The sequence below is a fragment of the Molossus molossus genome, unplaced genomic scaffold (genome assembly GCF_014108415.1).
Source record: "Molossus molossus isolate mMolMol1 unplaced genomic scaffold, mMolMol1.p scaffold_m16_p_12, whole genome shotgun sequence".
NCBI classification, from domain to species: Eukaryota; Metazoa; Chordata; class Mammalia; order Chiroptera; family Molossidae; genus Molossus; species Molossus molossus.
In genome coordinates, this window is record NW_023425347.1 from 28570567 (window position 1) to 28591498 (window position 20932).

General features: G+C 39.3%; 1 protein-coding gene across 1 annotated transcript in view; it reads right to left on the minus strand.

Moving 5' to 3' along the window:
• The window catches only part of HIVEP1 (HIVEP zinc finger 1), a 150134-nt gene that overhangs the window by 19176 nt on the left and 110026 nt on the right, over positions 1-20932 (minus strand). Inside the window, exons 4-7 of the mRNA XM_036256173.1 lie at positions 12820-18779; positions 9420-9553; positions 8521-8696; positions 3763-3864 (exon numbers count right to left, since the gene is read on the minus strand). Of these exons, the coding sequence (XP_036112066.1) occupies positions 3763-3864; positions 8521-8696; positions 9420-9553; positions 12820-18779 (6372 nt within the window). The remainder of the gene's footprint in view (positions 1-3762; positions 3865-8520; positions 8697-9419; positions 9554-12819; positions 18780-20932) is intronic.

Consider the following 20932-nt stretch of genomic DNA (forward strand, 5'->3'; position numbering starts at 1 on the left):
GACCACAGCCGTGGGACAGTACATTTAGAGGCTGAGGAGATAAGAAGTCAGACTTGAAGACTAAAAAAGAATAGCTAGTGTTAGACTAGAAAACAATACATCCGTCAGGCATACAATATCATATTACAGTCTTATGGGCTTTCTGCCTACACACATGAACAGCTGAAGAACTGGTAAGCAAAATCCCATCTCTAACTATCATCAATTTACTGGAATGAAACCTTTTAAATAAGACCCAACCTTAGGATAGTAACCAAGAAAACATAAAGACAGCAAACTATCATTCATAAAATTGGCCAAAAATTAAAATTCTTACATATTAGGTATAGTTTAGGATGTTCAGAAATGGAAAGTTTCTTCTGGAGAACAATTTAAAATTATATAGCAAAATTAATTTTCTAGGTGTCTATATACAAGGTGATACTGTTTATGCAAATTAAAAAGCAAACAAAACCATATATATATATATATATATATATATATATATATATATATATATGAAATTGAAAGGAAAACCCTTAAATGACTCTGGGGGGTGGGGAGAAGGACCGGCAATGCTGGGCAAGGAAACTGCACCTAAGGTACAATTCCTTACCTTGTTTTTACAAACACATTGAATTTATGAAAAATATTTGAAACAAATGTACAGGGTGAGGCAAAAGTAGGTTTATAGTTGTTCGTATAGACAATAATACAAGCCCTGGCCGGTTTGGCTCAGCGGTTAGAGTCAGCCCAAGGACCAATGAGTCGCAGGTTCGATTCCAGTCAAGGGCATGTGCCTCGGTTGCAGCTTGTCTCCGGCCCTGGTTGGGGGTCGTGCAGGAGGAAACCAGTTGATGTTCCTTTCTCTCCCCTGCACCCTCTCACTCTATCTGAAGATAAATGGAAAAATATCCTCGTGAGGATAAAAAAAAAAATACAAAAATTAATAAATAAGATTACAAGAATAAACAGTTTCACGTACTCTCGACTGTAAACCTACTTTTGCTCCCACCCTGTAGAATCACCAACTCTGATGTGAAGACATGAGTGCATGTAATAAAACTCTTTGTAAATTTTTTGTATTTAAAAAACTCAAAATAATTTTAAAAACACAAGACAATAAAAGGAAAACAATAACATTTGTTTAAAACAATGTGTACATTTATACCCATAGAAGAGTATATTTTGTTGGCATATTAATAAAGAGTTACTAGGCCTCTATGATTACACAGCCTTTGGCAAAATCCACCCAAATGCTGTAATTTACTATTCAATAAAAACCATGAAATAACTTTGAGCACACTATCCATAAATACAATAATGTAAAAAAATTAAACTGTGAGAAAAACATGTAAAACTACCCAGTTTTATCAGATCTAATCTGAAGAGGGAATCTGTGTTCTAATCAAAGCTGTGCATCAAGTGCTCCTGGACTGACTGCGGTGGGAAATGCAGACACCAACAAGGAAGAGACAGGAGTCCACCACCAGCCAATCTACACAATGAATGATAATGAATGGAAACATGCTTAATTCTCCTGCACAAATTTGGGATATAAATACTGCCTTCTTTAGAAGACTCTACACATGTTTGTTAATATTTTATAAGATCCCTCTTCTTGAAAAGTGAAACATGTAAGAGTGTATATTACAATAATAATACCTTTTACATTTACACACTTCCAGAATCTGTATTTCACATGGCAACTTCTACTTTATGCCTTTTCCAGTCTGAAGGTAATAAATACACTAGCTGAAACTATTACTCATTTTTCTTAGCTTTTTACGCCTGACTTGCTCAACATAATAGAGACACTGACACACAATTAAATTCCTAGCAATTTTTATGTGAATCTAAAAATGCCCCCCCGCCAACAAAAAACAACCCATAGAAAGAGAGGTCAGAATTGTGTGACCAGAGGCACGGGGTGAGGGCAGAAGACTGGAGAAGGAAGGTCACAAGGTATGAAGTCCCTATTACAAGGTAAGTACTGGGGACGTCATGCATGGCATGATGACTAGAGTTAACAGTGCTATATAAAGCATCTGCGAAAGATGTTCAAGAGACTAAATCCTAAGCGTTCTCATCACAAGGGAAAACATTTTTTTCATTGCTTTCTCTTTTTATTGTATCTACAAGAAAGGATGAATGCTAACTAAACTTATTGTGGTGATTATTTCATAATATATATGTGTTATACCACTGTGCTATATACTTTAACCTTATAATAGTGATATATGTCAGTTATATTTCAGTAAAACTGGGGGTGCTGAGGGGCTAGGGTGAATGAGCTTTTAGTAAATATGTTCCTAGGTCAAAAAAGTCACACGTTAATGGGGTAGGTATTTTTAAATCCTAATTTTGTCATCCTCAATATGTATCAAAGCATCAAATTACATAGAAACCATCAAATATCTCCTTATTGTCCTAAATTTTTTATGATTATAGTTTTCTTCTATTAAGAATACATCAGTTTATTCCCCCAAAAGGGTTAAGACAGTCCTTTTCCATGCTTAATAATAAATCATATCAACTGTACCACTTAAGATGAGAGTCACTTTTCTAGCATATTTAGAAATAAATTCAGGCTGATTCATTTAGTGTTTTACTGGTTGTCAAGTTGAATTAGATGCATTTGGTTTTTTACTTGTATTTTAAATGATGTCCTCACCTTTTCCTCTTTGGAAATTTTCTCTACATCAAACTAATGCATATTAAATAAAACAAGCAAACAGGTAAATGTTTAATTTAGGGCATTTTTTGAAAAACCAGTAAGACAACATTTTCTTTAACTTTTGTTGATAAATTCTTGGGTTAAAAAAAGTCTTAAAGGATAATTCTGTTCTCTGGGTCAGAACAGATGAACAGGTTTACTTTTCCTCAAAATTGATTAAAGATAAATAATTTTATTTGTTGAGGTAACACTGTTAAGAAAACAACTGATTACTGATTGACTTTTTCAAAATAACAAACACTTTGGAAGCAAGCAGATGTTTTATTCCACAAATATTTCCAGAGCAGCTACTAAGCGCCAGGGACTCAGCTAACAGCTGTGTGAAGCAAGGGTTATTCAGTCATTGGTTCTGTCCTGATGTGCTCAAGAGTCTCAGTGGAGAGGTAAGGTAAGCATGTAAATCATCACGAAATAAGGCAGAAAAGGATTAATACTTTCAGATGGAAAACTAAAACACTGTAGGAGTTCAGAGAAGGGAAAAAATGCTTCCCACAAGTAGCGTGGGAAGGGAAAAATCAGAGAAGGCTTCATGACAGCAGTGGACATGAGTAGATCTTGAAGGAGAGTAAGACTTCCACCAAGGCAGACGGGAGCCAGGTCTGCATGGGGAGTGTGCGGGGTGCAGGGAGGGCTGTACAAGTAGAGAGCTGGGGCAATGTCAGTAAGCAGAAATACAGGCATTAGCATGGGTAAGAAAGAAAGGAGAAATAAGGGGGAAGAAGGACTTTGAGGATGTGAAGTCAAGTGGCTCATATTTCATCTGGTAGGCAAACGGAAAGCAATAAAGACTTGGAGCAGAGAGTAGTTTGATCAGACACATGCTTCAGAAAGATTAATTTAACATCAATGGGACAGGTGGGTAGGAAGGAAGACAAATTAGAGATGAGCAAACTGAGGAGTCTATCAAATAGTATAAATAAAAGGTAATGACAATAGAAACCAAGCAGTATGAGTGGGAATGGAAAGAAGGATATGGATGCAAAAAAAAATTTTTTTAATAGTACATTATAAATAGCATTTATGAAAAATATGGAATAAAGCCTTACCTGATTCTTCTGTATCTTGTTCATCTATTAAACCTACTGAGACGCCTAAATCCACACATTTCTTGCTATGTGTCTTGGACTTCATGTGTTTTGTCAGATTTCCTTAAGGGAAAAGAATGTTTACTAAGCTTACATAGTATTATTTTGCTATTGCATTTGTCAACACTGGCAAATTTCATTCCTATTTCAAGTGAAAGTACAGGCTGTGGTTATACAATTCCAATGACTAAAATTTGGAAAAAGAAAAATATTTCTATGTTGTAGAAACCTTGCTATTTGTTAGTAATAGTTTCTCTTTTTCAAATCTAACTCCTCTACTTAGACAATGTCTACTTTGGATCAATTTTCCAATTGCTTCTGCCTGGGACTTTAATGATTTCATACCACTGATTCTGGACCACAGGTTTGGTTTGGATTTTTACATTGCATAAGTATAGGGTTTTGATTTTCAGCAAGTAGCTTTTCTCCCGCATGGTCCAAAGTCATTGGACAGGACAGCCAGGCTTATTTTAGAGGTCTTGTACACCCTTCGGCATCAGCATTAACACCCCAAGTCTGAAGGCATATACCTGGTTTTGATGTCCCTATGGGCTTTTTTTTTTTTTTGTATCTGTTCATCATGCTATCTGGGAGTTTCTTTTTTCTTTCTGGTACCTGGGAATGAGCCTTTTTCAATTTCAAGTTTGACTATCAAAAACTGTATTTGGTTTCTGTTACATTATAAACAGTCATTCTGCGTGTTTGGCACGTAAGAAAGAATGCCCTGCATTGATTTCACTTCACCACACTGACTACAGGTTTCACAGCAGTATCTCTAAAGGTGTTTCCTCTGGCAGCTGGTGTATGGACCCCTATAAGTAGAACCAGGGTAAGCAGGAGCCACTGGGCATGCTTGCCCTGAGTGATCATGAATTCAGGGGGGAGCTTAGATTCCTCTGGGGATACCAAGCAGAATGCCACACACACACACACACACAAAACTGCCGACAGGAGAAAATCATCTCCTTTGAGAAAATAAAAAAATTTAAATACTGAGTTTGGGGAGTAGGGCAAATTAGTATTTGAGAATAAGTTTTTAGAAGAGCTAAAAATGACTGAATCAGTGGTCTAGATTTTGGGCTTGCTGTAGTTGAAGAACCTGCAAAACTGTTATATTTATAGAGCCTCGATTAAACTAAAAATGCACTTAGCCCATGGAACTGGTCACACTCGTTCAGGCCAATTCTTGCACTAGACAGTATGCATAGCATCCCACAGCTTAGTGCTGCAGGGGTTAAAGTGTAAGAGGTTGCCGGGGCCAGATAATGTCTAGGATTCATCAAACCTGCCCTCTATGATTCTAGAGATAACACATGGCTTAAAAAAAGCTTGACCATGTCTGACATTTACTTTAAATACACTTAAAAATAAAATATAAAGCAAATAATGGAAAAATATCAATTAATATTTTTAAATGATGAGTATGTCAGTGTTTATGATACAGATTTCTACTTTTCTGTATGCTTTAGAATTTTCACATTAAAAAGTTATAAAAAAAATGGTTGGGCCATGTTAATTGGCTGATATTTCTACTTATAAGTCAAAACACTTTCTACTATGATAATAATATTACTCAAATACAAGATGCACTAATAATTTCCTTTCAAAATGCTTTTGTTCTTTAAATAGAAAGCCAAAGGTTATTTCCTTTCTAAAAAAGTTAATGATTAATTGTAACTAGGTATATTTGGGAATATAAGTTTTTAATAAGCAAGTTTTCTCGTAACCTGAGCTATTACTGTTAAACAACTTCTTAAATAATTTAAAGTAAACAAAACAATTTGCATTTAAATATGCATATTAAAATGCAAATATCCACTAGCAATGCTATAAACTTTGCGCATTAATTTGATAGATAAAATTTTTAACAGATTTAATAAACATTAATCTAAACCCTCTAGAAAGCGTAAGAGATTTTGTTTCTGGGTTCCTATAACTACAAATAGAGTCTAGCTTTCTATGATGTAAATGGGACTAAATCCTACAGAGATGCAAGTTCACTGTATATTTCCCGTTGACTGACCTTTAAAGCAGAATGGCGAAAACAAATCAATTATTTTGAAAATGTACTCATAAAATAAATTAAGAGCACAAATGATGAAGTACAGAAGTATAATTATTACCATCAGAAGCATCAATTGCTAGTTCTACAGATCATTCCCTTGATAGTATTTTGCTATCTTTGCTCATATATATATATATATATATATATATATATATATATATTGCCATTATATCACGATTACTTTCGCTTAATAACCAGACACATTCAATAAGAAGTAGAGTTGAACTGGCTAGGTAAACAAAATAAATGAGAGTAGAGCAAAATCTATAGCCTAACATAAAACAAGTCTATTATTATTTAGTTATCTTTAAAAGGTGGTATGGAATCTTTTCTACACATATTTACAAAAGCTAGACTGCTACAGGGGAAGCTGACTATCATGCCAAGAACAAAAAAATACTGAATTTCTAAGATTTTCTTTCTTAATCACTTTATTATACAATTCCTATGAATTAGCTGACAAAACAAAAAATTTAATGTGAATTCAGTTATGCAGCTTATTAGAGAAATGACATGAAAACATACAATGGATCACTTTTCAGAGGTCATTATGCTCTGTCCATCATTGAACAAACATTCATCTAAAATTTTACAAGATGTTGTATTGAGTTATTTCACTAAGATTAATACTTGGTGATCCATAATATTCTTCTTTGCCAAGAAATCTCTATAGTCTCATTTGGTTTTCCACATCTAAGTTTTCCTTCCTTTCTTGCCCTTATTTTATGAACATAATTTTTAAAATATCCTGATTCCTTTCCCTCCTTCTATTGAGTAACACCCACTTCATATTTAGCTTGATTCTCTTTATTTGTAACATCATTCAGTACTTGGTAATCTTTTATTAGTTACATTGACTTATTATTATTGTTCTGGCCTCATAACAGAAATTGATAGATGTTTCTTAATCACAGAATTAAAACCAGTTAAAAAAAAAAAAAAAGGCAAGAAATTAGGTTAAAGATCAAGGCACTTTATCCTATCAAAGCCTTCCCACAAGACCAAAAAAATCATCCTGAAATTCACCCTCCACTTCCGGAAACAGGTTCTATAGCACAATCAAAGGACTACAGAATTACTATTTCCCCCAACTCCTCATGATTTCTTGAACCTTTTTAGAAATGTTCAAGGCTATCTGAAGAACAGTTTTGTTTTTAATCATTCTTATTTCAGATGCTATTGGCATTTAAAAAGAACTACTTTGAAGCTACTTAGATACTACATAATTCTCTTTAAATGCCAATAGATACTAGACAAACAATGTAAAAAATTTGCTAAAGAGTTGACCAATCTTTAAGACAAAAGCTGCAAAGACAATAAAAAGGCAAAGCAAATGCTAACTCAAAAAAGATAACAATAGATTCTGTAAAAAATTATCAATTAAATATTTTTTACAGATATAATCCTTTCAGACATAATTTTATAATTATATTGTTTTAGAAAGATTCTTACGATTCTTTTTTTTTTTAATCTTCACCTGAGGACATTTTTCCATTTTTTGTTCAGACAGAGTGGGAGGGAGAGAGGACGAGAGAGAGAGAGAGAGAAAGAGAAAGAGAGAGAGAGAGAGAGAGAGAGCGAGAGAGAGAGAGAAACATCGACGTAAAAGAGACACATCAAGTGGCTGCCTCCCGCATGACCCAACCAGGGCCGGGGACAAACTGCAACCCTTACGTGCCCTTAGCGGGAACCAAACCTGGGTGTCTCTGGACTGCAGGCCGACACTCTAATCACTGAGCCAAACCGGCCAGGGCAAGAATTTTACTTTTTAAAGGGTGTTCCATGAAATTAAAATTTCAAGTAACAAATTTTCATATAACGATTCATGAACAAGGGGCCCAATGGAGAAAGTAAACATTTTATAGTAGTGCATTCGTTATATGCAACAGAATATTTGTAGAGAGTAAAATTAACTTCACTATAGTAAAAGCTTATAATTTAAGTAACGTACAGGGTGGGGTAAAAGTAGATATACAGTTGTTCATATAAAAATAATACAATAATTAATAAATAACAATATAAAAATAAACTGTTTCACTTACAAATGTAAACCTACTTTTGCTACATCCTGTATAAAGAATACAGAAAGAGTGCTAAATATAATTTTAATGACTAGTTCTGAGTTCTATAAACATTAAACAGTGTAAAAGCTAGAAAATTTTTAAAGATGAAATTCAACAGAATTTGGGTTAAAGAAATGAAAAAGAAAAAGAAACGGCTGCATGCCTAAAATTAGATACTAGAACATGAATGTAATCATAAGTTTACTGCAGTTATTATTTACATTTTTTTCAATCTTTTAACAGCTAAGTAATCACAAAAATTCATTTTTCCTCTTTAGCCTCAAATTAAGTATTTCTGAAAATGTCTTAGTCATCATGTCATGTGACTGTACTGGGAGTACAATTTTTAAAAGGCAGTTACTCCTAAAAAGTTATATTTATTACATATATTCTAAAAGCATGTAATTAAAAACTGTTTTTTTCCAAGAGGTCCAGAAACATAAAGAAAAAAGGCTACCGTGTTGACAAGATATAATTTATATAAGTCTATTTAAGCTACTGCATCCTTGGTCAAAGAATATGTAAAGTTGAGTCTTAGTGCTACTAACTCAATGCATATAAAAAGGACCATGAAGCAATGTCATCTCATACCTTTCGTCTTAAAGGAGAAGTTACAGTAAGTGCAGTGGTAGGGGCGGACATCTGTGTGGGTTCGTATGTGTTTCTTTAACATACTAGGTTTCTTACAACGTATTCCACATTCTTCACAAATGTACTTTCCTCTTCCCCTGCCTCGGACATATACATACTCTTCATTTGATTTATATCTAATTTAAAGAAAGAAAAATGAATAGGGAAATTGGATACTATGTCTCTGAGAAAATAATAATGATTAAAATTCAACCTAAAAAATAAAACAAGGCACAATTTTTAGACTCAATCATATAAATTTTATGCATGTACAAGTAACAGAATATTCTAGCTTTTCACATCAACACTTAATATTCTAATAGCTAATTCTAGCCAAACAACCTTATTCAACACTAGATTTAATTTAAAAATATTTCCTCTTTTAAATCACTGGGTTTAAACGTTTTCTTTATTGTCAAATTCAATCACAACAACTATAAATACTGAAATATTTCTGAGCTTCACGATAACTACCATTGGCTTCTACATTTTGTTTTCTCATAACCAAATACATACAGACTTCAAACAGGCAATGAGTTAGTTCATCTCTTTTAGAGCAGGTTTTCCAAGTCATTTATTATTATTAATGAATGTGAACCCCAAGGTTCACTCCGAAAACGTTCTTAGCCACTTCCTAGGACCTACAATATTTCCTAAATAGTGATTGTTTCCTTGAACAAAATGGAATTATTTAACATAATACTAAATATATATTTTGCCATGAAGATTCCATTAATAAGCTGAGATACCTTCCAATATTTATGTAAAATTGGCACTGATAAGTCTTCATTCACATGAAAGCAAATGTACATTTAAAAGTAAGTTTAAATGTACATTTAAGAAGTAAGATTTGTACTTGCCCTCCATCAAATATTTTAATTCTTCTTGGTTCACTTTTGATTAAGGAATTTTCTTTATCTTGCTCACTGTTAATTTCAGAGGCATCTTTATTGCTGAATTCAACTACTGTGGACTTTTGATTACCTAATGCTCTCTGAAAGGAAAAAAAAAAAAAGAGAAACTAATTTAATGAAACTGAAAACACAAACATGCTGATGCTTCACTTGGAAAACAAACATGGCAGAGCACAGTGCACACAGTTAACTTTAGGAACCACGTTTTAAGGTAGTGAACAGGTTAAAGGTCATTGGCTTTATCTCCTCCCTTATCTTTAACATAATCTGTCTAAACCACAGCAAACCAATAAATCTTATGCTATTTTAAAATCCCACCAGAGTAGTCTACTGACACCCCCAGAGGAAGGATTTACAACCTCCTACGTCCTGGTACTCCAGGAGTTTAGTAGGAACTATTTTTTAACAGACTAAATATTTCCTCTTATATCTAACAACCACTCACACTGCAATTTAAGTGTGTTTCTCAAAGAGTTTATTCTTTGGAGATGGCAAAGAGCTAGTTACCCCTTTTGGTATAATGTCTTACACTCCTGAGAAACATGACTAAATCCCCTTCAAGTTCAATGAACTGTCAGTTAAAAGCTAAGTGCCATTTCCCAAAATTTCAGTCTGCCCTTCTCCCATCACTTTAAACCATAATTATGTGTCCTCTCTGTATCTTCTCCAGAGTTCCTGAACACTGAGAACTGTGAGACACAGATACAGAACAGGTCAAAAGCTAGGTTTGGGCCTGATAATAATTAAATCTCTAGAAAAAGGCAATGAACTCAAAATGGCCACACTGCGTGCTCTTCTACAGAAACATTATGGTAACACTACCTTATTTATGGCTCTTATACAAACGCACCATTCACAAGTTTCCTCAGTCTGCAGCCCATTCCACGCTCAAATGTCTTTGTGAGGCGGCAGCACAAGTGGATCATATCCCAGTGAGGAAGGACACTCGCAAGGTTAAGTCACTTGTCCAAGGTCAAGTGTTAACAGCAAAGGCTTAAACTCCAGTCCCCTGGCCAACTCCAACACAAGGCACGGCGTTTCTAATCAAGGGCCTCTTTGTTACAAACCTCCTTAAAAATTACATCACCACACAGACAGCTATTGCATCAAGATGACTCAGTTGCAGTTGATAAAAGGGTGTGTGCATCATGGATGGAGGGCCTCCGGGCTCAGAAAGAGGGCCCTGGAAGTCCCTGTCCTTACAGAGCCAGAAATGAAGAAATGCTGCTGGACTGAGTTTCTGAAAAAGGTGGTATGAACAGAGAATGACACTGACCCTCACAGGTGAAAATCAACCTTCTCCTTTTCTTTTCCTGGCAAACACATCAGGTTCCCCCTCCACTTGCAAAATATACACACTTTTCCTTGACTTTGTATCTTTAAGAGAAATCCAAATTCCCACTTATCTTTTGCTCCCTTCTTAATATCAAATCTGGTTTCTATTTATCAGTTACCAATGAGCTAAATGCTAAAATCCTTATCATTTCCTGAGTTTTTACATCTTTGACCACTCCGTGGCATTTTATGTTGTTGACGCCTTCTCTTAGAAATCCTCTTACTTTAGCATTCAGCTATTCTTTTCCATTTTGAATTGTAAATACATTAACATTTGTGAGTTAGCGTCAACCCAAGAGCCTATCCTCCATAGCCACTTGCTCGTTTGACTCAAGTCTCCAGTGGTATTAGAATTGATCAGTCCAAATGCCATGTTAGCCTTCACATTTATCTGACCTCTCTGCCTGAACAACTTTCCCTGAAACACCTTCTCCCTTGATCTGTGGAATAGCATTTTCTCAGAGCTCCCTCCTTCCTCTATTAACAATCTCTTTCAGTTTACGTGCCCTTTCTTCCTTCGGTCAACCCTTCAAAGTAGTGATTCTGGAATCCATTCTAGGCCCTTGTCTCTTCTTTACCCCTTCCCTGAGCAATCTCATTAATTACACCTATGCACTAAGAAATCTCCATTCTTTCCGCCTGGAGCTCTCTCCTAGTTCCAAATCTAGATATGTGCATTTCCAGAGGCTTTTCTACCAAGGCACCTGGTACTGAAGAAAAGCCACTTTTCATAGGTACTTCAGGAATATACATGCAGCTCTGTTTAAATTCTCATAATCGGGTCTCATCTTCCAAGGTTCTGATTGAGTAGATCTAGAGTAGAGTCTGAGCATTTAAAAATTAAATTCTGAATGGTGTGGATGCACCCTCCACACCTACTTCACTGAGAAAGTTAGCACTGGCTCTCCACCACCATGCATATTCTTTGGTTTCTATCTACACTTCCAAATTCGAAGTATGTCACTGTTTCAACTTACACCATCTTCTAGCCATGACAGATTCCTCAGGGATCTTTAAATCACCCAAGCTCTTTCTCACTTCCATGTCACTCATCAGACTATTACAATTTCTCATTTTTATTTGCCTGGGAAAAAAAATCCCTACTTTATTCTTAAAAAACTCAGCTAAATCCAGCACTTTTGGAATATCTTCCCTGTTTCCATACCTCCTCAACCTAGTGGTAGGTAGTGTTAGGGACTTCCTCCTTTTTAAATTTGTATGTACATCTATTATAATACCAAACTGTGATATCTTCCTATGGATAAGCATGTTTCCTATGTTTATAAACCTGCATTATGTGCTCATGAACCTGCAGTGGTCAAGGACTTAAACTGTAACTCTGAATGTCTGGAGTCCAGTACAATACCCTATCTATCTATCTATCTATCTATCTATCTATCTATCTATCTATCTATCAATTTATCTACCTATCCTCAATCACGTAAATGATTTTTTCCCATTTTATAGCCAACAACTCTAATAAGACCCATTCCACCTCTATAAATCTTAACCAAATCAACTTAATTATCAAGTATCTGAGTTATTTTGGGAATTCTCTCTAGTACAAAGATGATTCTCAGAACTACAGAATGGCTGTCTACTTATACTTCAAAATGATATATAACAATCTTCAATTATTCACACCTCTGTCCCCTGGCACTAGTAAGGACAAAGCATAAAAATAATCTCCTCTCACTTAACAAGAAAAAAACTTTCATGTAGAAAATGAGAGTAAGATCACGATTATTGCACTATTAAAAGTAAAGACTTAAATGAAAAGTGCTCAGGGAAAACTATCATTTTCAAAATGTCTCAAGATAGAAAAGACTCCAGGCAATCCTTATGAGTATAACTGCTGGGGCATATTCATCATCCTTTCTTTCAAAGAATTACATATCCATGAAGTATAATTTGTCATTCACAACTTCTAATTAAAGAATGTAAAGGCACTAAGACATGTTAAAACTCATTTGCACAAACTATTTTTGAAAATAAATAATATTTTAAGTACCTTGCTTAAGTTGCTTTTCCACTTGCTTGAATAGACCAATAAATCTGATTTGGAATGGGTGGCTATTGCTTGACAATATAGTGATTTTTCAATCTTCTGTTTTGAATTAAGGAGGGAAAGAGCAACTTTTGTAGGCAAACCAAGTGGATTTGGATTGCTGGCGCTGACTGTCCAGTCAGTGTAGGCGGAAGTTTTCTGATCATCCTGAGGCACGTGTAAGGTTCTCTGTCTGAGGAGATAACACCACGTAAAGCTGGTCGTGGTCTTCAGGCTGGGGAAAGACAGCTGCGGCCCGTCTCCAGCATCCGACGCCGAAAGAGCGGTGGTTGTAGGTTGACTTTGTTCTTGGATGCACAATGTGTCACCTTGATTTTTCACCTCCAGAGAATTCCTTTCTTGGTTATCATCTACCCTTTGCAAAGGAGAAATGTGGGTATTTTCTGAAGGGACAGGCGAATTTCTAGCTGTAGGAGTAAGCGATGTGGATGATTTGATGTTTTCAAATTCTTGCAACTCTTTTATAGGTTTTACAACCACAGACTCAGAGTGTCCTGATGATACATTATCAGCTGGTAAAACATCTGTGAAATTAACCACCTCACTATTAATTTCAGGTTGAGAAAAAGTATCTTGTTCCAATGTCACCACTTCAAGGGGCTCAGTAGTACAGACCTGCCTCACTAAAACAGGTTTCTTCTGTTTATTGACTTCATTCGCTCTTGAATTCAGTGGTTCGAATGGTCTGATATCTGTTGCACAAACAGCTCCATTTTCATCTTTGGCTCGCTTTTGATGCTTTTCCATGGCAATGTCCAAACTGTTTGCTGGGGAAAGCATCCTTTTACTTGTAGCTGAAGGTTCCTGTTGGGGGGAAAGTCTACCAATAGACATTTTCTGGGGTCCGGGCAAGGATTCTGACAGAGAAGAATTTTGGCCCATCTCTGAAAAAACATTTTCGCAAACAAGTTTTTCCTCTGGGTTTGGCAAAGCATTCTGGTGAACTTTTTGCAATTTTGGCAGACAATTTTGTTCTTCACTGATTGGCACCACACTATGATTAGGCTGGCAAACGGGCTGACTGGACAGATCTTGGGTCACAAGGATCTGTGGCAGAGGTGTGACCGTGGCAAAGCAGTACCCTGGAACATTACTCTGCAGAGACACGGGCAGTGCAAACGATGTCGGCACCTTCTGCACCTGACCACCGAGGGGCCCGAGCTTTGGTGGCGGTGGAGGACATGAACTGGACATGGCATCTACTTGTCTGGTTGCTAATGCTAGTGAAGTCATATGATGGTCAGCTCCAACTGGATCTGAAAGAACTGGCTTTGGCAAAGAATGTACAGGGTTAGAAGAGCAAGACTGGCTTGAAGTGAAAACCTGACACTGCAGTTGGTACTTGGGAGCAAAGCGATCCTCACTGTTAGAAGATACACACACACTGGTATTTGCATCTGGTTTGACACTCTGTGTAGACATTTGCAGAGACATCTGTGTGTTATGGTGGCTAAGGGGTGCATGGATTTGATTTAACACATTAATACCAAAGAGCTGTTGAACAGGAAAGATGTTAGCAGAGTTGGAATCTGAAGTTTCTGTTTGCAGATCCCTCACCTGGGTCTGGGAGTGCATAGTGTTCGCAGGAAACTCAGCTAAGGACACATTAGTGAGCGGAGGCCCCTGCAATGGCAGTGCACTCACACCAGGAAGAGCAATCGTTTGGAAAGATGACAGGTTCCCAGCAGACATGTGACTCTCTGGAGCTATGTTTAAAGATATCTGCCGTATCAGTGGGCCTCTCCTTCTCTCCAAGAGAGGCACGTGCCCGGTCACCCCCATGCCAGAAGGGGACGTTGGAGGCTGCAAGTCAACAAGTGGCGTTGTCTGAGGTGGAGTTATGCTTCCACAGTCAAATGACTTACTTCTGACATCAGAGACCTCCATGGACGTCTGCACGCAGCTGATCTGTTCGGAGGCAGCGCGCCTCATTTCCCGGTGTGTTCCGGGAATGTTTAGTGCATTAGAGCCAGCTGGGATCAAGAGAAACTCTGTTTTATTGAGAAAAGCGATTTTGGGGGAAGCCTCCGGTTTAGAAACATCCTCTACATCTAATGAGGCTGAGAAACTGGAGGTATGAGATAGGCTGCTCTCCTTACTTAGACTCCTGGAGAGTGTGGAATCAAAACTTGACTCAGTTGAGGAATGCTCTATCTCGGCAAGACGGAGCCTCTTCTTTTTGGGTGGCAGTTTCTCTGTCGGCAATTTGGACAGCGTTTCGCTACGCTGAGGCCAACTGAACTTCTCTGATTTTTCCTGATCGGGTCCTTGGCTTCCAAGGTCCCGATCTGGCTCTTCTGTGACCAGAATTTCTGGGACTTGGATGCTGTGTTGCCGAACAAGCCTTGAGGGCTGTCCTAACACATGCCGTTCACTTGAGAACTTTCTTGAACCTTCCTGAAGTTCTGCTCGAAGAACATCTGAGAGTGCAGGCTGCTGAGGATGAAACGTGTTCCGAGCAGGGTGACATTCCTCTGGGGAAATCCCGATCACTTTCAGGGGCCCGAGCTTCACTGTTCTACTCAGCTCCTGAAAAGCAGCGGGAGGGCCTCTTTCAAAGGACTCGAGCTTGTCAAACGAGCCGGGTCTGCTCAGTGAGTTGGTGTGCTGGATAACCGAGATCCCAGCTCCATGTCTCTTCGACTCCATCTTGTCCTGGGCCGCGGAGCCGACCTGTTGCTCCACGATGGTGGACAGCTTTGGATCCACGGTCTGCTCGGGGCCTCGTGCAACAAGCTGAATTTGGGCGTTTTGCAACTGCGTATTTTGATGCTGCTGGTCACTTGTGATGACAACACTGTGTTTAGGCAAACTGGAAGCAGAGCCCATAGTATTCTGAAACGGAAGTCCTTCGGAGCTTTTCGGAGAAGCTCCGCTTTCGTTCTGCTGAACTTCATCATCGTCTCCAACGCTTTTCATCTTCCTCCTTTTCCTTATCTGGGGCGTCTGTTCCCAGGTCCCCGTGGAACCAGCCACTCTGTAGTGCAGAATCTGGGGTTGTGTACTGCTAGGCATGGGGCTGTGTTCCGGTTCCCTCACAGCTACCTTTGTTTTTGGTCCATGTAACTCTGAACAGTAAAATTTCTTATGGTTTTCGAAATTTTCCAGTTTTCTATACCTGTTTCTACAAGTTTCACACTCAAACATTGTCCCCCGCCCTTGATGAGACTTCTTTTTCTCTACATGTGAGCCTGGTGCCAATGACCTGTTCCTCGTGGCCATTTCGCTAGTGGCACTGCATCCTTGATAGCTCTCGTCCAAGGACTGTCCAGTACCGAGGACATGGTTTTCACCTGTGGAAGAGTCTTCGACTGCTGCTTGTCTGACGAGGGTACGGGGATGTCCACTTTGGGGCACAGAAGTGTTAGGTCCTGATACAAAGACATCATCATAGAGAGCGCCGATTTTGTCATCAAAGGACTGACTTCCTCTCAGTGGGTGGGGGGGAGGTATTATGTTCGCAGGTACTGCTGAATAACCTGTGGTAGGCATAGAATTACTTCTTGTAATAGGTAAACAGTCAAGGGAAGGTACGGAGAGAAGAAACACCTGCTTTGACTTCTCAGTGGGGGTGAAAGGGGACTTTGGTATATCAGAGCTTGAACTTGTTCTCCGTCCCATTGGTTTTAAATCAAACTGGAAAGAATCCTTAAATATGTAGGATTTGGGGGAATCAATACTTCCTCGTCGTGAAAGAGAGGTTCTCCGTGGCTTCACACTGTCCAGTTGCTTGTCATCTACCAGGGCTTCATTGTCTGAGATAAGCTTTGATATCCGTTCTTCAAGTGTTTTTGTTGCCAAAGGTGGGCGCATCTGACCTGGTAAAAGCAATGCTTTTTCACCTGTTGGCAATGTAGAAGGTGCTGGTGTATTGATACGAGGTGTGGAGGGCCCAATATTCTTATTTGAGTCTTGTTCCATAGTGGGTAATGTTCTGGCAAAAGGAGCTGGTGGGCTCACTGTTTGATCAGCACTTTCGGAACGTGAAAAGTAACCAGAATCTGTACTTCCTAAACTTCGAGGACTCAGAAGTTTTCCTTGTTGCTCTTGGGAGTAATCAGTAGCCTGCTGCCTTTGTAGCTGGGCATGTACTGTTCCTACATGAGAGGAGTCTTGTTTTGCCTCTGGCTGGCTCGTGTTCCCTTTCTGATGGGACCTTTCATCAGTCTCTAGGGAGGACGTCCAGGCTGAATGTGACAGCACACTGGTAACCTGAAGGTCCTTCTGTTTCTGTGCACTAGAAGGTTCAAGCTTAGAATCCGTAAACTTTGGGCTGTCCACTCTTAAAGGGGTCACATTGACAGGGTGGACCACGACTTTTGGTAACTCTGTCATAGCTTGTGATTCTGAAGATTTGTCCTGTAAAACGTCACCTACCACATGATCTGGATTGCTTGGAATGGAAGTTGATTGGGGTAAAGCGGCAGAATTTGAAATCATTTTCATTATCTGTCCAGGCTGCAGGTCCACGGAGCCCGGGTCATTCTGCCTGTCATCAGCAGCGCTCTCATCATCGCTCTCCCCGCTGTCTTCTGCGTCTGAGTGGATACTAAGTGCTTTGGGGGACTCGTGCGACAGGAACAAACCACCAGCATCCGGCTGCAAGACGAGGCCCAGCTTGATAGTATGTGCGTGGGATTTTTTGTGCTTGTACAGATTACTTTTAGTCTTAAATGAAAATCCACAGGTCACACAGGGATAGGGCCGCTCCCCAGTGTGGGAGCGGATATGCTTCAGAAGTACACTTGGCTTTGCACATGCTCTATTGCAATACTCGCAAATATATTTTCCTTGTTTTTTTTGCTTCTGATCTTTCAGAAGAAGATTGCACATTTGCTCAACGCTGTGATTCACAACTGAGGCGACAGGCGTTGAACTGTACACTGGTGTGGGGAGTGACTGTGCAGAATGGGCCGGGCTGATGGACACAGGTGAAGCAGAATCCATGTGCTGGTTTTGAGGAATAACCTGAGTTCTACTGGAAGGTGCAGTCAGACCTACAGATGCTGGCACTGCTGTGTGATATGCCTGTTCAGGATTGGGGTTCTCTTGACTGTGCAGGTTCATCGGCGGTCTTGTGAAACCTGAACACACTGGAAGCTGTGGATTCTGTTGGTTGGTTTTAGGAACAAAGTGTTCGTGTTGATTATATGGATGAGAAACAGCCTGGGCTGACGCTGGCTCACTCGTCTGAGTGGCAGACACAGGCACTGTGCCTGAGGTACAAGACTGGGATTCAGAAACACATTCTTGCGAAGTCTGACTTGGGGCATCTATTGAGCTGTTTTTTAATTGAGAGGGAGGTTGTACAGTTTTATTTGGTCTTAGTTTTTCTATCTTAACTGCACAAGATGAGCCCTTTTGTGCCAAGGTGCTCAGTTCTGGCTCCATTGCTTTCAGTAAGACATCAAATGCGGTGTTTGTGTATGAGGAGGAAGGAGGACTACACTTAGAGGAGATACATTCACTACGGTCAGTCCTGGTTTTACTCGACAAAGAACTAGAGTCACATTTCCCATCGAGGAAACTGAACTTGGCGGGGTCGGCGCCTTCTGAGCTCCACCTGCGCAGTTCGGTTGGATGCGCCAGGAACAGGGGCTTCTTTGGGGAGACAGGTTCTTCAGACTTGGCGGCCTCGGTAATTATCCCAGGTGTTTCTCCGTTGTGTTTGGTAAATTGCTTCCCATTTTTTACAGGACTGTGATTCTGTTTCTTGTGAGACTCTGAAGTACTCTGAAGAACAGCAAGAGATGACTCTTCCGTATTTTGTTTATGTTTTGCCTGAAGAGGATTTCTCAGAGGGGATTTGGGTATTTTTTTCAGGTGATTCTCAGCTACAATCTTTTTTCGTTTCACACCTTTAAGTGATTCTGAAGTTCCTTTAATACCAGCCTCCAAGATTTCTGTTAAAAAAATAAAACAAAACAAAAATACAATTGATAAAATGGTACATATACCAACTATAATTTTTTAAAATTAAGATTACTATCATAAGGGTGTTATGACAATTGAACAAGGCAGATTAAGAAAAGCCTATTTTGAATAAAACTACATTCTAACATTCTTAAGAATGTTGCCAATCAAAGTCCATGAAAACAATTGCACAAAGACCTTAGTGACATTTCCAGAATGCTGTACTACCCTCTTGACCCCCACCCACCAAGATCTTGGAACCAGGTAAATGCGGTATCGCGTCCTCCCACAACCACATCAAAGTTACAACTAAACTACAGAACAACCATCATTCAAAACCGCCTGAAATCAAGCTGAATGGGAGTCCTACAACTTCGGAATTAAAGTAGCAGCTGCATCAAGGCTGGTAGGAGGGGCAAGGCAGACAGGCTGGTCCCACACCCACGTGTGGCGGATAAAAATCAGGAGGACACCTCGGCTGGGAAGGTCCTCCCTGAGGACTGAGGGGTCCCCGTCCCACACCAGGTGCCCCACTCAGGGTTCCAGTGCCAGGAAGAGAGTCCCCATAACTTCTGGCAGCTCCTTAAAGGGCCCGAGCACGAACTTATCGGACTCACTCCCTCTAAGCTTGGAGGGGAGGCAGCTCGAGGGGCACCAGAGACATACAGGGAAGAACTGAGCTGTTTGGCACTGGAGCGAGGGCTGGAGAGGGGGCTTTCTCCGGGACAAACGTGCTGTCAGAGGCCTTTGTTCCTTCGGTGAGCCCTTCCCTGGGGCGGCAGACAGCCGCCATATCTGGGACTCCAGCAACCTGGCTCACACTGGTTGTCCCCACCCTGGTGACTCCCTGAGGCCCCGCCCCCACCCAACCTTCAGGCCCACCCAAGCTGTTACCACTTGCTTAACCATAGGATTGGCCACTCTTGGATCCTGCTTCAGGTTTTCCTAAATTCTTTCAAACAAGCAGAATCTGGTCTCAGATAGCCCCATACCGCTCGTTAAGTGATACACAGAAACAAACACAGGGAGGCAGCCAAAATGAGGAGACAAAGAAACAGGTCCCAAATGAAAGAACAGAACAAAACCCCAAGAAAAGAACTAGCAAAATGGAGATAAGCAACCTAACAGATGCTGAGTTCAAAACACTGCTTATAAGGATGCTCAATGAACTTAGTGAGAACCTCAGTGAACTTAGGGAGGGCCTCAAGAGCATAAAAAAGGACCAGTCAGAAATCATGGATGCACAGTCAGAAATGAAGGAAGCATTAACTGAAATAAAGAATAATTTACACAGGTTCAATAGTAAAGTACATAAATCCAAGAAGCAAACCATTGATTTGGAATATAAGGAAGCAAAAAATGCCCAATCAGAACAGCAAAAAGAAAAAAGAATCCAAAAAAATGACGATAGTGTAAGGAGCCTCTGGGACAACTTTAAGTGTGCCAACATTTGCATCTTGGGGGTGCCAGAAGGAGAAGAGAGAGAACAAGAAATCGAAAACCTGTTTGAAACAATAATGGCAGGAAACTTCCCTGACTTGGTGAAGGAAACAGACATACAAGTCCAGGAAGCACAGAGAGTCCCAAACAAGATGAACCCCAAGAGGCCCACACCAAGACACATCATCATCAAAATGCAAAAGGTTCAAGACAAAGAGAGAATCTTAAAAGCAGCAAGAGAAAGGCAGGTAGTTACCTACAAGGGAGTTCCCATAAGGCTGTCAGCCGATTTCTCAAAAGAAACTTTGCAGGTCAGAAGGGAGTGGCAAGAAATATTCAGAGTGATGAAAAGCAAGAACCTACAACCAAGATTACTCTATCCTGCAAAGCTGTCATTTAGAATCGATGGCCATATAAAGACTTTCCCAGACAAGAAAAAGTTAGAGGAGGTCGTCACCACCAAATCGTTATTATGAAATGATGAAGGGTCTTTTTGAAGAAAAAGATAAAATATATGAACAAACAAAATGGCAATGAATACATATCTATCAACAATGGAATCTACAAACAAAATGAACAGGAAGAACTGAAACATTCTCATAGATACAGAGAACATTTTGTTGGTTGCTAAATGGGAGGGGGGTTGGGGGAATGGGTGAAAAAGGTGAAGGGATTAAGAAGTACAAATTCACTGCTAGACTGA